Here is a 16301-nt window from a genome sequence, read left to right as displayed (position 1 = left end):
TATGAATGGTACTTTTGGGAGTTCTGCCCTTGGGCTCCCTCTGGTGGTTTCGAGTGGAAGGCGTCTTTCGAGGCGGAAACTTCAGTATCTGGTCAAGTGGAAGGGTTATGGCCAGGATTATAATTCTTGGGTTTTTGCCTCCGATGTCCATGCGGCCGATTTGGTTCGTGCTTTTCATCTGGCTCGTCCTGATCGGCCTGGGGGCTCTGGTGAGGGTTCAGTGACCCCTCCTCAAGGGGGGAGTACTGTTGTGAATTCCGTTCTTGGGCTCCCTCCTGTGGTTATGAATGGTACTTTTGGGAGTTCTGCTCTGGTGGTTTCGAGTGGAACTGCTGCTCCTGGAGTTTGGCCTGGCAGCTGACTTCACTAATCGGCTCCCTTGGCCTTTCTATTTAACAGGGCTCTGGTCTGCAATTCATGCCAGCTGTCAATGTTTTTCTAGGTTAGACTCAGTCCTCTCCTTGGATTTCCCTGATGGCCTGTCCATGTCAGCATAAGATAAGTTCTTGCTAGTTCTTGTACTTACTGTTCAGTTTAAAGTTATGTCTCTTTTTGTCCAGCTTGTCATTATGAAATATTCAGGCTAGCTGAAAGCTCTGGGGAAGCAGAGTTGCCCCTCCACACCGTGAGTCGGTGTGGAGGTCATTTTTGTAATCTCTACGTGGATTTTAGGGTTATGTATACTGACCGCACAGTGCCCTTTCCTATTTCTGCCTATCTAGTCAGTGTTGGCCTCCTTTGCTAAAATCTGATTCTATCCCTGCGTTTGTCATTTCCCTCTCCACTCACAGTCAATATATGTGGGGGGCTATCTTACCTTTTGGGAATTTCTCTGAGGCGAGATAGTTTTCTATTTCCATCTTTAGGGGTAGTTAGTTCTTAGGCTGTGAAGAGGAATCTAGGGAGTGACAGGAACATCCCACGGCTATTTCTAGTGTTTGTGTTAGGATTAGGGTTTGCGGTCAGTAAAGCTACCACCTCCTCAGAGCTAGTCCATGTTCTATTTTACCCACCAGGTCACATCAGTGCTGCTCCATACCCACCAGGTCATATCAGTGCTGTTCCGTTCCCACCAGGTCATAACACTCTATATACAGTAGATAACACAGGATCCACCATTCACAATAGGTGATGTCACAGCTCACCTCCTCCTCCTCCTGTACAATGACTGATAACACAATACAGTAGATAACTCAGGATCCACCATTCACAATAGATGATGTCACAGCTCACCTCCTCCTCCTGTACAATGACTGATAACACCTCTATATACAGTAGATAACTCAGGATCCACCATTCACAATAGGTGATATCACAGCTCACCTTCTCCTCCTGTACAATGACTGACAACACCTCTATATACAGTAGATAACACAGGATCCACCATTCACAATAGGTGATGTCACAGCTCACCTCCTCCTCCTCCTGTACAATGACTGATAACACCTCTATATACAGTAGATAACATAGGATCCACCATTCACAATATGTGATGTCACAGCTCACCTCCTCCTCCTGTACAATAACTGATAACACCTCTATATACAGTAGATAACACAGGATCCAACATTCACAATAAGTGATGTCACAGCTCACCTTCTCCTTCTGTACAATGACTGATAACACCTTTATATACAGTAGATAACACAGGATCCACCTTTCACAATAGGTGATGTCACAGCTCACCTCCTCCTGTACAATTACTGATAACACCTCTATATACAGTAGATAACACAGGATCCAACACTCACAATAAGTGATGTCACAGCTCACCTTCTCCTCCTGTACAATGACTGATAACACCTCTATATACAGTAGGTAACACAGGATCCACCATTCACAATAGGTGATATCACAGCTCACCTTCTCCTCCTGTACAATGACTGATAACACCTCTATATACAGTAGATAACACAGGATCCACCATTCACAATAGGTGATGTCACAGCTCACCTCATCCTCCTCCTGTACAATGACTGATAACTAGTGTTGAGCATTCCGATACTGCAAGTATCGGGTATCGGCCGATACTTGCTGTATCGGAATTCCGATACCGAGATCCGATATTTTTGTGATATCGGGTATCGGTATCGAAACAACATTAATGTAAAAATGTGTAAAAGAGAGAATTAAAATAAAAAATATTGCTATACTCACCTCTCCGACGCAGCCTGCACCTTACCGAGGGAAGCGGCAGCGTTCTTTGTTTAAAATTTGCGCTTTTCTTTCCTTTACGTGAGTCCCGGCTTGTGATTGGTTGCGTGCCGCCCATGTGACCGGGACGCAACCAATCACAGCAAGCCGTGACGTAATTTCAGGTCCTTCAGGATTTTAAAATTACGTTCCGGCGTTGTGATTGGTTGCGTCGCAGTCACATGGGCGACGCAACCAATCACAGCAAGCCGTGACGTAATTTCAGGTCCTTAAGGATTTTAAAATTACGTCCCGGCTTTGTGATTGGTTGCGTCGCAGTCACATGGGAGACGCAACCAATCACAAGCCGTGACGTCACGGGAGGCTGGACACGCGCGCATTTTAAAATGGGCGCGTGTCCAGCCTCCCGTGACGTCCCGGCTTGTGATTGGTTGCGCCGCGATCAACCAATCACAAGCCGGGAGGCTGGACACGCGCCCATTTTAAAAAGCGCGCGTGTCCAGCCTCCCGTGACGTCACGGCTTGTGATTGGTTAATGGCGGCCATGTTGCCGGGACGTGGACCAATCACAGCAAGCCATGACGTAATTTCGTCACGGCTTGCTGTGATTGGTCCGCGTCCCGGCAACATGGCGCCGTGACCAATCATAAGCCGGGACGTCACTGGAGGCTGGACACGCGCGCTTTTTAAAATGGGCGCGTGTCCAGCCTCCCGTGACGTCCCGGCTTGTGATTGGTTAATGGCGGCCATGTTGCCGGGACGCGGACCAATCACAGCAAGCCGTGACGTAATTTCGTCACGGCTTGCTGTGATTGGTCCGCGTCCCGGCAACATGGCCGCCCTGACCAATCACAAGCCGGGACTTCACGTAACCAAGTAAAAGCGCGAATTTTAAACAAACAACGCTGCCGGTTCCCTCGCTGAGGTCCAGGCTGCGTCGGACAGGTGAGTATAGCGATATTTTTTATTTTAATTCTTTCTTTTACACATTTATATGGATCCCAGGGCTTGAAGGAGAGTTTCCTCTCCTTCAGACCCTGGGAACCATCAGGAATACCGTCCGATACTTGAGTCCCATTGACTTGTATTGGTATCGGGTATCGGTATCGGATTGGATCCGATACTTTGCCGGTATCGGCCGATACTTTCCGATACCGATACTTTCAAGTATCGGACGGTATCGCTCAACACTACTGATAACACCTCTATATACAGTAGATAACACAGGATCCACCATTCACAATAGGTGATGTCACAGCTCACCTCCTCCTCCTCCTGTACAATGACTGATAACACCTCTATATACAGTAGATAACACAGGATCCAACATTCACAATAAGTGATGTCACAGCTCACCTTCTCCTCCTGTACAATGACTGATAACACCTTTATATACAGTAGGTAACACAGGATCCACCATTCACAATAGGTGATGTCACAGCTCACCTCCTCCTGTACAATGACTGATAACACCTCTATATACAGTAGATAACACAGGATCCAACACTCACAATAAGTGATGTCACAGCTCACCTTCTCCTCCTGTACAATGACTGATAACACCTCTATATATAGTAGATAACTCAGGATCCACCATTCACAATAGCTGATGTCACAGCTCACCTCCTCCTCCTCCTGTACAATGACTGATAACACCTCTATATACAGTAGATAACTCAGGATCCACCATTCACAATAGGTGATGTCACAGCTCACCTCCTCCTCCTGTACAATGACTGATAACACCTCTACATACAGTAGATAAACACAGGATCCACCATTCACAATAGGTGATGTCACAGCTCACCTCCTCCTGTACAATGACTGATAACACCTCTATATACAGTAGATAACACAGGATCCACCATTCACAATAGATGATGTCACAGCTCACCTCCTCCTCCTGTATAATGACTGATAACACCTCTATATACAGTAGATAACACAGGATCCACCATTCACAATAGGTGATGTCACAGCTCACCTCCTCCTGTACAATGACTGATAACACCTCTATATACAGTAGATAACACAGGATCCACCATTCACAATAGATGATGTCACAGCTCACCTCCTCCTCCTGTACAATGACTGATAACACCGCTATATACAGTAGATAACACAGGATCCATCATTCACAATAGGTGATATCACAGCTCACCTTCTCCTCCTGTACAATGACTGATAACACCTCTATATACAGTAGATAACACAGGATCCACCATTCACAATAGGTGATGTCACAGCTCACCTCCTCCTCCTGTACAATGACTGATAACACCTCTATATACAGTAGATAACACAGGATCCACCATTCACAATAGGTGATGTCACAGCTCACCTCCTCCTGTACAATGACTGATAACACCTCTATATACAGTAAATAACACAGGATCCACCATTCACAATAGGTGATGTCACAGCTCACCTCCTCCTCCTGTATAATGACTGATAACACCTCTATATACAGTAGATAACACAGGATCCACCATTCACAATAGGTGATGTCACAGCTCACCTCCTCCTCCTGTACAATGACTGATAACACCTCTATATACAGTAGATAACACAGGATCCACCATTCACAATAGATGATGTCACAGCTCACCTCCTCCTGTACAATGACTGATAACACCTCTATATACAGTAGATAACACAGGATCCACCATTCACAATAGGTGATGTCACAGCTCACCTCCTCCTGTACAATGACTGATAACACCTCTATATACAGTAGATAACACAGGATCCACCATTCACAATAGGTGATGTCACAGCTCACCTTCTCTCCTTCACAATAACCATTGCATTGATGATAGCATGCCCATTAAATGCTTCAATACAGTTCAGTAGGCTTATTAAGTCTACTGTGGCTAATGTTCATGCACCCAACAGTTAATACTAGTCTAATAGTAGGCCTAGTAGGCAGCGTGAGCATTTGCAATTATTTTTAATATCAAAAATAATATTTAAAACAAAAAAATATATATATTTTTTTAAAGATACATTTAATAGAGATGAGCAAATCAATTTCATGGGATTCAAATTTGAATAATATATTTTCTTTTTAAATTAGCTGAATTTGAACAATTAGAGTTCTGATTAATGCATATTGCCTAAAACGGCCACAGCATCTTTACACATTGCAGAAGGATGGATCAGCCAGAATAGTCTCCTATATCCTCAGGTGGTTTTCCTCTGAATGCCTTACAGTTAGCTGTCACATCACGTGGTTTATCAAAGCCAGTCAGGAAGAACTATCATAGCCTGCATAAAAGCAGAGGCAGGGAATGCAGCAGCCATTTCATGACAACTCTGGATAGTGAGTGGACTTCACAGCTGACAACTTAGCCGTAGAAATAGAGAGAGAGAAAGACAGAAAACTCTATAGTGTGTGACAGCACCGCAGTAAAGAAGATTAGTGTATGAGGAAAAGAACTTTGCAGAACTTTCTATTTGATAACGGACAGTTATCTACCTGTAGAAACCTACGAAGAGCTCTCGTCACGATACACTGGAACAAAAATTCTAGACTAATTTAATAAAAGTTGGAGCAAGTAAACATTTAACTTTTTTTTTTGACTTGGTAGAACCTTCCTCCTCTGATGCAAAAGTTGGAAGATCAAATACCAAAAAGTCAAACGTGAGATCTAATCAGTGCCAATATTTTACCCAACCTATTGTCCGACTACATCATTCCTCCCAACGTACCTCTTTTCCCTTTGGTAGGTTCTCAGCGGTGTGTGCCATGGTTGTAGAACCTCACCTGTAGAGGATTCCACCGCTCTTCTAGGATGGTGATAGTCCATCTTACCTTTCCGTAGCACCGGACCTAAGTGCAGCATTTCCATACCCTGGGAACTTTCCATTGGCTTTCCTTTGAGGTTTGTGAAGACACCCTCCTATACGGTTACTCTTGATGCGCTGCACATGCCAAGCATATCACTTATTCTTTCAACACATAATGAGCCGAAGACATTAGGTTCATCGGGAAGAGCAACGTGACCTTTAACTACGCGACTCTTAATGCCAACTTGAAAGAAAATAAATGCTGAAACTGAATTATCTCCTTATTTCTGCTTTGCAAAGAATGCCAGTGGCATGCGCGGGAGGGGAGGATAGTAAAGTTCAACAGCGCAAATGACATTCTTAAAGGGGTTGTACTCTTAAGGACAAACCTTTAAAAATATCAAACGATATTGTACTTAAAATAGAAGCCTCGTCACTTCATTACACCTCGGTCATGTAGCCAGATTCAGTATCATTGCGTCCATGTAGAATAAAGACCCCTATACTGGACCCTATAGATTTTATAGAAAGACACATGAGAATCTGTAAGAAGAAAAATGATTGAATGATTAATTGGATAGGAAACATTTGTCAGCTATCCAAAGATGATAAATGTATGACTGCTGGGGGTCCAGATTTTGAGACCCCCACCGATCTGGAGACCGGGAGGTCCAAAGCCCTTTGGGTGACTGGAGCAATAGTGAGCATGTGCGACCACTAGCCGTACAGATATTGTATGTAGTAGCTATCACTACTATTACTTTTAATATTGGTAAATATGCACCATACAGGTCACAGCTTATCGGTTTCTGTTTTTTCTCACCAAACAAAGAATGACCATCATTTTATTTTTTATTTCATAAATCAATACACATGAAAAAGAGCAATTTTGTAATATATCTTATCAGAAAAATGTGCTGCTTTCTCCTCCTGGACGGATTTTTCTCTCTCAATTCAGGGGAAGAATTTGTATTGAGATGACAGTTGGTGCTTCTAAGGTTCTATGGAGAGGGGAAGGGGCGGAGCTAGAGGCAAACACAGACATTCTGCCGCAAATTCTCCTGAAACGACAGTTACATTTTTCCACTTTATGAGCACCAAACATCATCTCCTATCTTAGAATTTCAGATTTCTCTGATAAGATATATTACGAAGTCTCTTATTTTCATGTGTACGATTGATTTATGAAAAAAATTAAATGTCGGTTACTTTTTAACACAAAAATATGTTAGAAATATATCTTGCATGAGAGTAAAAAGTCATGACAAAAACAATAATGCTAAACTGAAACAGCATTCCCCTTAATACAAAAAAAAACAAGGTCTTGAAAGTTTTATTTGCATCAAGGACAAATAGACCTCATGTATTATTTGGGAACAATATATTATAAGTTTATTATATGGCAACACTATCATTGTAATATCTGGGTACTAAATGGTTGTATTTTGGGGGCAGTGTATGTTTCTACTATTCTGGCACTGTCTTGATTGTATTATTTGAGCACCATAGTATTGGACTATTTGGGCACTGTTACTTATTCTCTTTGGGCACTGTAGCATTGTATCACTTGGGTACTGCACTAGTCTATTATTTGGGCCCTGTCTGATTCTATTATTTGGACACTGTAGCTTTGTAATATGTTGATTTGTAATATTTGGGCACTGTAATTATGTATTATGTGGGCACTGTCTAATTGTATTACCGTATATGACTACTGTAGTATTACATTATTTGTACACTAATTAATTTTATGTGGTCACCATCTAATTACATTATGTAGGCACTGTAGTATTGTAGTATCTGGGTACTATTTAATTCCATAATTTGGGCACTGTACAGTTGTTTTATTTGGGCAGTGCCTAATTCTATTATTTGGGCATTGAATTATCATATTATTTGGGCACTGTAGTTTGTAATATTTGGTTATGGGAATAGTGTGTTATTTGGGCACGGCACTATCAGATTGTATTACATGGGGTTGGATTATTTAGGCACACCAAAAGGGGTGTCTATATAATTCTGCGCATAATATTAACTAAAAGGGAATCTGTCAGCAGATTTTGTTATATAATCTGAGAGCAGCATGAGATAGCAGCTGATACACTGAATTCCACCATGTGTCCCTTTTTTAGCTTTTTTTTTAACTTATAATAAAGGTGTTATCACTAGGAGATTATCACCGCTGGACTACATCAGCGTGTGAGCCCTGATCTGGCTCCGCCCCCTCCTGTGATTAGTAGCTCACTGTGAATAGACAATGTAGATACAGAGTCTGGTGTAGGCAGGGTTAGCTTTCTGAGCTCTGCTAGATCCTACATCTAAGAGCTCTGATTGTGTCACAACTGCTGCATCAGGTAAGTGACTTATCATTGGACTCAGGCTCACTTGCCATTAATTATACTACTCTCATATTAAATAGCAACAGATTCCCTATAAGGTTGAAAAGTGACAACAACCTAATGGAGGCTGTAATGGTAGCCATGTGTGTTTTCACCCCACTTAAAGGGAATCTGTCCTTAGCCATCTATATGGGCATAGGAAGATGAATTCATAACTTGATATCTGCGATCTGATGACTAATTCCTGATAAGCTAACATTTTTCTTAATATGTAAATGAACTGTTAAGATCTATGGGCCGGACATAGATCTCCCTGAGAATCTGCCTCCAGAGATTATTTTAAATAAATAGGGGCCTTACCAGTGTGAGACATGTAATGACTGACAGTCTGCTCTCCTGATCTACATGTCTCACATTGGTAGCTCCGCTTTTCATTAACAACAATCTCTGGAGGCAGATTCTCAGGGAGATCTTTGTCCCGCCCATAGATCTTAACGGCTAATTGACATATTAAGAAAAACCTGGATTTCTCTGAAATAAAACATCAGATATCAGATATCGATGTATTGTTTCATTCAGCTTCTTATGACCTACATGCCAAAATAGATGGATTAGGAGGGTTGATCTTACGGACAGATGCCCTTTTATAAATTTCTCACCTGATATACCAGTATTACTCAATTCGTCTTTTTGGGGGGCTGGAACTGCCACTTTTGATACACCCAGTAATGACGTGTAATGCATGCAATCCTCCTAATAGGTTAACAGGTGCATTCACACTGCAAAATACACACGGGTTAGAAGAGTAAAATCTCAGGCCATAAAAAAAAAATAAAATAAAACACACAAAAAAAGGAATAATGTACTAACTCTCTGAGAGGATTCAATTTTCATCAAGTACCTTTGAATGTCAAGTTCTGAATGGAGCGAGGCCAGCATACACTGCACAGCCTGCGAAAGAAGAAGGAAGACAAAAGAGAAAAGAAAGAGGCAATTTGTAGCAGGAAAATAAAAAGATTTGTCCCGACTCCTTATCCCTGTCATTATCTCTACTCACAATGGGACTAAATAAAGACAAGTTACAGACAAAAGTCAATGTGGATTACAAGACGCTGAAATGACGCGAGGTGGGGCTGAATTCGGGGACGATATCATCGTGGTTGGGAACACAATGCAACTGTGCAGCGGGGAATTAACGGCTGACGCCTGTTTGTCGCCCCCGCCGGTGGCATGTCGCCCTTCATGTCAGCACCAGTCAACATATGCGATGTAGAGGACTCTTACCACAGTGCTCGTCTCCCCACTTACTGTGATAATGTCACTTATCCGGGCCGCTGAGTGGCGTACATGGCACTCAACCCATCATCGGTATGAATGGTGCTCAACGAGCCACTTATGCGGCATCAGAAATAGCAAGCAATGCCGACTCAGCGGCGATTACACCACGGCGCTTCATAAAATAAAGCATCACATTCACTGCAAGAAAAAAAAGAATATAACCAAAATCTGGTCATTTTAGAAGAATGGAAGCCATCATCAAAAAATCACTGAAAGTTTAAGTCAAGTTTATTTATGTGAAATGTATTTTTTTTAAATTTTGGCAATTATTTCGATCCGTATTTTACATACGGATCGTATTTTACATCAGTGAAAAATGCAGAAGTGGAGACGTGTTTCTATTAGGCGAGCGAATGACACGGGCCGAGGGCGATCTGATGTTTTATCAGATAGCACTCATGCCAATGTTATACTATGGGGAGTGCCGATCAGCCATTATTTTCTCATGCCGATTCGGTAGCATGCTGTGACTGGCAGTGAGACTCGGCTCACATGCACCCATGCAGGTCTGTGGGTGCGTGCGAAACATATGACTGCACTCGGATGTCACCCGAGTGCAGCCCGATATATGCCAGGCCAGGCAGTGGAGGAGATGGAGAAATTACTTTCTCCATCTCCTCCACACCTGTGTTATGATTATCTGATGCGAGAGGATCGGAGCACGCTCGCACGAGCGGATCATGATCACAGGCTATCGCATCAAATGCTATACTCTCGTCTGACTCCTGCCTAATACTGTTCCTCTGATTGTTCCACTCCTGATTTTCACTAGCAAATACTGATATAAAATACTGACCTAATACTGAACGTGTGAACGTGGCCTCAGGGCTTCCCCATAATATTAATAAATAAATTGGCAACAGTTAACTGAATGAGGGCTGCCGTGCTACATGACCTGGGTTGAGCGTCTATTGTTTTAACTTTCCAAGAAATTCCAAATAAAGTCCACAAGGCCTAAAAGAAAAATCCAATATTGCAGAAAGACTTTTCCACAAACATCTGAATTTTGAGATGACATCCAATCAACAAGACATGGTTTAAGCCTACCTTATAAACAATCTGAAATCACTAGCTTAAAAATGATTTTCCATAATGCAATTTTAATTTTAGCATTCTGCATTTATTTTTTTTTCTGATGCAGTACTCCAAATTCCCAGCATAGACATGGATTTAAAAAATAATAACATTCAACCACCACTAGAGGGAGATACAGAGCACGGAATGTTGAACTGTTTAGAATCTTTGGATTTATATGTATCTGCACTTGAATGACAATTTAAGGGTAAATATTTAAAGGGGTTACCAGGTAATTAGTGTTAATCACCTTGCTCTGGCATTAGGGTCAAGCGCTGTGTTATCCTCAAGCCTTTACTGACTCTCTCTGCTCTTCTGCGCATTGGTTACCAATGGTAAACTGGCTACCCTGGCTTGCTCCCTTATTCAGGTAGTCGATGAGCATACTGCTACCATGGACTGCTTTGCTGTCCTTGCCTTGGAACTTGCGACAAACACAGCACTGATACGATACTTGACAATTCTACTATATCACTACCAAGTTCTGATCATGGACCTTCTGACAAACCCAGCTCTGAAACAATGTTGAGTAACTACAGTACTATACTGCTGATCAGTTCTGACCTTGGACCTTATGAAAAACTCAACTCTCCTACATCACTGAGTCAACTGTGCACTACCACTAACTGCCCGCTCTGCATTGGACTCTGTGACAAACTCAGCTCTGCTACAGAGTTGCTTAGTCACCTCTGCAGTATCCTTGTGCTACTCAGTTTTGCTTTTCTGGGTCTTCATCACTGAGTCTGCCCTGTTTCATTTGTATCCCGAGGTTCCATGTGTTCCTCCTTTAGCCGTTCTGCCATAACAGCGTCCTTTGTTCCATCTACACCAACATCATCTGTCTGTGCTGCAGAACTGACCCGGACCAATGGCTTCCAGAATCCAACTCAGAAGGAGAGATAAATGTATGATAAGACCAACCACTAGTCTACCGTATTAATGGGTCGGTGTAGTGTGCATATATGACCACTAGTGATGAGCGAATATACTCGGTACTCGAGATTTCTTGAGCACGCTCGGGGGTCCTCCGAGTATTTTTTAGTGCTCGGAGATTTAGTTTTTATCTCCGCAGCTGGATGATTTACATCTGTTAGCCAGCATAAGTACATGTGGGGGTTGCCTGGTTGCTAGGGAATCCCCACATGTAATCAAGCTAAGAGATGTAAATCATTCAGCTGCGGTGAGGAAAACTAAATCTCCGAACACTAAAAAATACTCGGAGGACCCCCGAGCATGCTCTGGAAATCTCGAGTAACGAGTATATTCGCTCATCACTAATGACCACCTCTCAATTCACTTCTTTGGTCTTACGGGAGTGGTAGTGCACTGCGGTCACCACCGAGCCCATAGACTGTGAATAAAGTGGTGGACCCACATATGACTTTGGCACCCCTGTTTTCATAATTGGTGGGGGTCCAATTGGTCCAATCCCCCAATGATCACACATCTATAACCCGCATATATCACCCATATAGACTGTTTATATAACAGTACCACTTTGCTTAGCCGTAGGCTTACTACCTGCTCCTTGGCCTTCTGGTAATTTCTATTTACACAGCACATCCTTCACATTAGCGCCAAACAATCTAGGGAAATACCAGATGACCATTTATCATGGAAAGAAACCACGTACAACATGGAATATGAGAAAGACTTGTGGGGGAGGTTGACGGAAGAAGGATGAGAGGAAGGAAAACTTCTCGTTGATGCAGTGTGCAGAAAGGAAGAAATCCTGAACTTGATAAGTCTCGGGCAGATCCATTGCCTCTCACCCCCCACCCCGCCCCGTGGGAAAGGAAAGGTGAAACTTGGAATGGAAATTAGGCGCATATCAATTTGAGCTGGAAGCAAATCACTAACGTAAAAGCCTAGAGACAAGACAAAGCTGAGTGGATTACCAATATCTGACCCAGATATTCTTCCTAACACCCATGATAAATCTAATGCAGAGCAGATCTTCTAAATCCAAAAGGGCGACTTTTATGTATAAAGGTGAAAACATTTCAAAAATCCACTGTATGTACAGTTATCCTATAACAATCTACTCTACAGAGCTGCCAGGAACCTATTCCTCCTAACTCTGCCACAGACATACTTGATAGGTAACAGGGTCAGGACCCCGGGCATCTGGACATCGTGGAGCAGAGCGCTCTGTTGGCCTTTCTCTATTAACTAGAGTGCAGCTTTGCCAACGTAAAGCCAGTGTCGGACTCAGTTGGCAAAGGCCCATCAGTAACAGTGATTCTTGGGGCCACTGTTCTGGACACACAAAAATAACCTGACCCTAGTAAATAAATTTACTTTTGCTTCTATGGAATATTAATATGGCTAGCTTGTTTAATGAATTATAAGATATAACTTTTTTCTGCACTACTCATTAGGACTTCTTCATAGCGGCCTACCGGACAGTGTAGGCCTGTGTATAAGCCACGTTACATTGTCATCCCTGTTAATTTTAACAAGAGTCCATCCAGCCCCCGAAGAAGGCTGTGTGCCGAAACGCGCGTCGGGAGGACGCCATCCAGGAGAGAGAGATCCATATAGTTTAGTTATTATCACTATTTTTCCACATTTGGACCAACAATTACACAGTCATACTTTAATCTCTCCTCTCTCTTGTATAACACCTCTATGGTGCCTGCATACTTCTCTTTATTTTTGCATTTACTGAGACTCCACGGTAACACTTGGTTGCATCTAAAATCTTCCTTATTGGAGTTTTTCTTTACATTTAGCACTAAGCACTTTATTAATAGGGTGTATATATTTTTATTTTCTTACAATTTTTCATCATAATTTTTAGTATGCATTTTTATCTATTGGCATTTATACTGAGATTGGCACTGTGTCCTTGACCTTGTTATAACAATTTTGGCCATTCTTCATACATGGATGTGCGGCCTTGTTTTTAGTGTATTGTTTATACACATTGATGTGTTGTTTCCTAATTGTACCTCTATTTTACTATTAATAATAAATATTACCAAATTTTTCACTATTGGACTTTATGGTCAGCTTTTTTCTTTCTGTTTGCTTGCTTCTTTACCAGCGTAGCCTGGTCCACGGGTCTTCACTGGTGTAGGGCTAGGTCTCAGGTCTTGACCGGCATAGTCAGGCACACAAGTCTTGACCAATGAGGTTTGGATCGCACTCACTGGCTCACGATGTCCCGTTGGGCCAGGCCTCCAAGCACATCCCGGTGACTGGGCCGCGGTGTTCCTCTAAGCACACTTCTTTCAGGTTTCACTTATTGGAGCCAACTGGCTTCCCACCTTGCCACTCCGGCCTTTTATATCTGGTAGCTGCGTTACAGATGTCACCGGACCCGGTGCTCTTTTTAGACCCGTCCTTCCAGAAACACTTTCGCCATCCTTTAGTTCTGCTGAATTCTGTTTGTACAGTAGGTGACCGTCTCGGGTCACAAATGCTGCACAACGCTGGGGAATCTCATCTTGCACAGCACACCCCGTTACATGTGAGCCTTGACACCTCCCTCTTAGATGTGTGGCACCCCATGAGTCCGGTTTCCATAGTGGCATTGCCTTCCTTGGGGGGGTGATGCCAAGCCTGGAAGCAAGAGGAGTCCCCTTTCCAGATAATTTCAGCATACAACACCTTTCCTGACTCCAGACCAGAAGGGGGAGCTATTTTAGGGGAGCTTACCCATAAATTCTGGCCTGGAGGCGGGGTTAGTCAGTTCAGTGTGAGAGAGCACGCGGTGAAGGAGGAAGGGGCAAGAAGTGAGAAGAATCTGGGGGATAGGAGCTGCGACTGAGCTCACCCCAGGACTAAGCACCGAAGACTGGACACCGGAGTCCATGTTTGTGTGGGAGAAGACTGTGACGAAAAACCCAGTGGCACTATAGGCAGAGATTTCACAAACTGCCTTCTGAAAGCAATATATGTGAAAATCTCAATAATGGAGCAATGTGGTTCAAAATTGAAATAAGCAATACATTTAGGGAAGCTTAGAGATATTATTTGAGGTATTTTGCATAATTTTTTTGAGAAAGTGACAAGTGCTCCAGCAGTTTAGTATTGGTAAAAAATGTAAAATAATGTAATACAGAAATATGACCCGTCTTAGATTTTAGATTTTGATCTGATGACTATATCAGGCGAGATTCGCTTTAAATACATTGTCACTTTCAGCAGATTTTTATTATGTTGTAAAACAACTGTACGCTTGTAAGAGGGATTGTGCTGGTAAATCCTTTTTGATAACATTCAGTAGTCATCTCTTTTTCTTTGTATACGTTAATTCCATTTCTGCTGCTACATTAATCCAGACTCTACCTGTTCTCCTTTGTATGAGGCATATTGTATTAGCTCAGATAACCTTATTTATATCGCTTGCATTGTCCTGGTATTAATAGGGATCTTTTGCTTTCCAGACACAATCTCACCGAGAAACGAGAACACAATCCACCAGGCTTAGGCTCACAGTCCCAATCACACTGCGGCCATTGTACTCCCCATACAGATGGTCTGGGTCCAGACAATCCTGTAAATGACAATCCTTTATTAAAAATGTTTTTGAAATTTAGCTGGAATCTGTAATAGAGGATAATATTCCTTTTATCTCTAGATCAATTTCTTAACACTAACATTTTCCCAGATTTTTCATGTATTCAGACTACAGTACACAGTTTGAGACAGGAATGGAAAAAATGCTGCATTATATATATCAATCAATGAATGAGTAATTAATTATATCAACGAGGTGATAACGATCATTATTTTCAAGCACAGTAGTCATTAACTGAAACAGAAACAGCTGCGTAAGAGGCTTAAAACTGGATGAGGAGCAGCCAAACTGCTACAAAAGGTGAAGTTGTAGAAGACAGTTTCATGTCAAAAATGAGTACAGCAACACGACACAAGGTAGTTATACTGCATCAGCAAGGTTTCTCCCAGGCAAAGATTTCAAAACAAACCTGGGTTTCAGGATGTTCTGTTCAAGTTCTTTTGAAGAAGCACCAAGAAATGGATGAAAAAAAAGGACTGTAGATACAATGGTTGGCCAAGGAAACTTTGTGGAGAAGAGGAAAGAGACATCATGCTTACTTCCCTTTGAAATCAATGGATGTCCAGCAGTGTCATCAGCTCAGGACTGGCAGCAGAGAGTGAGACCAAGCTACACCGAACTACTGACTAGGTGGTCTTCATGGAAGAATTGGGGTAAAAAAAAGTCATAACTTCAACATTGAATCAAGGCCAAGTGACTCAACTATGCACAAAAACATGGCATCTGGGGAGAACAAAAATGGCAGCAGGCGCCTTTTTAAAGTATAGTGTGAAATCATGGTGGACAATAAAAAGTTTATAACTCCACTAACTCATTAAAGTTTCATGCAACTTTCTTGAGTTTCTGCACAAATTTCATAACAAGACAAAGCATAATACAAAATTACAGTAAGTTAGAACTTTTTTAAACATTAAGCTAAATTGCTATATATATATATATATATATATATATATATATATATATATATATATATATATATATATATACAGGAGATGACCATCCACGCCTGACCATTAGATCTCCATGCGTTCCATGCTGAAATACAAGTTCACTGAGTAAAGACATAAAAGGGTTTTCCA

General features: G+C 42.1%; 1 protein-coding gene across 10 annotated transcripts in view; it reads right to left on the bottom strand.

Annotated features, from left to right (window-relative positions):
• The window catches only part of KIAA1217 (KIAA1217 ortholog), a 506736-nt gene that overhangs the window by 185222 nt on the left and 305213 nt on the right, over nucleotides 1-16301 (bottom strand). For 5 of the 10 annotated variants that reach the window (XM_077268372.1, XM_077268371.1, XM_077268369.1 and 2 more), the window contains exon 3: nucleotides 9153-9233. The exons of the other annotated variants lie outside the window; for them this stretch is intronic. In XM_077268372.1, the coding sequence (XP_077124487.1) occupies nucleotides 9153-9233 (81 nt within the window). The remainder of the gene's footprint in view (nucleotides 1-9152; nucleotides 9234-16301) is intronic. 10 annotated transcript variants of the gene reach the window in all.

Source organism: Ranitomeya variabilis, chromosome 6 (genome assembly GCF_051348905.1).
Source record: "Ranitomeya variabilis isolate aRanVar5 chromosome 6, aRanVar5.hap1, whole genome shotgun sequence".
NCBI lineage: Eukaryota > Metazoa > Chordata > Amphibia > Anura > Dendrobatidae > Ranitomeya > Ranitomeya variabilis.
This window is presented reverse-complemented; position numbering and strand designations above follow the sequence as displayed.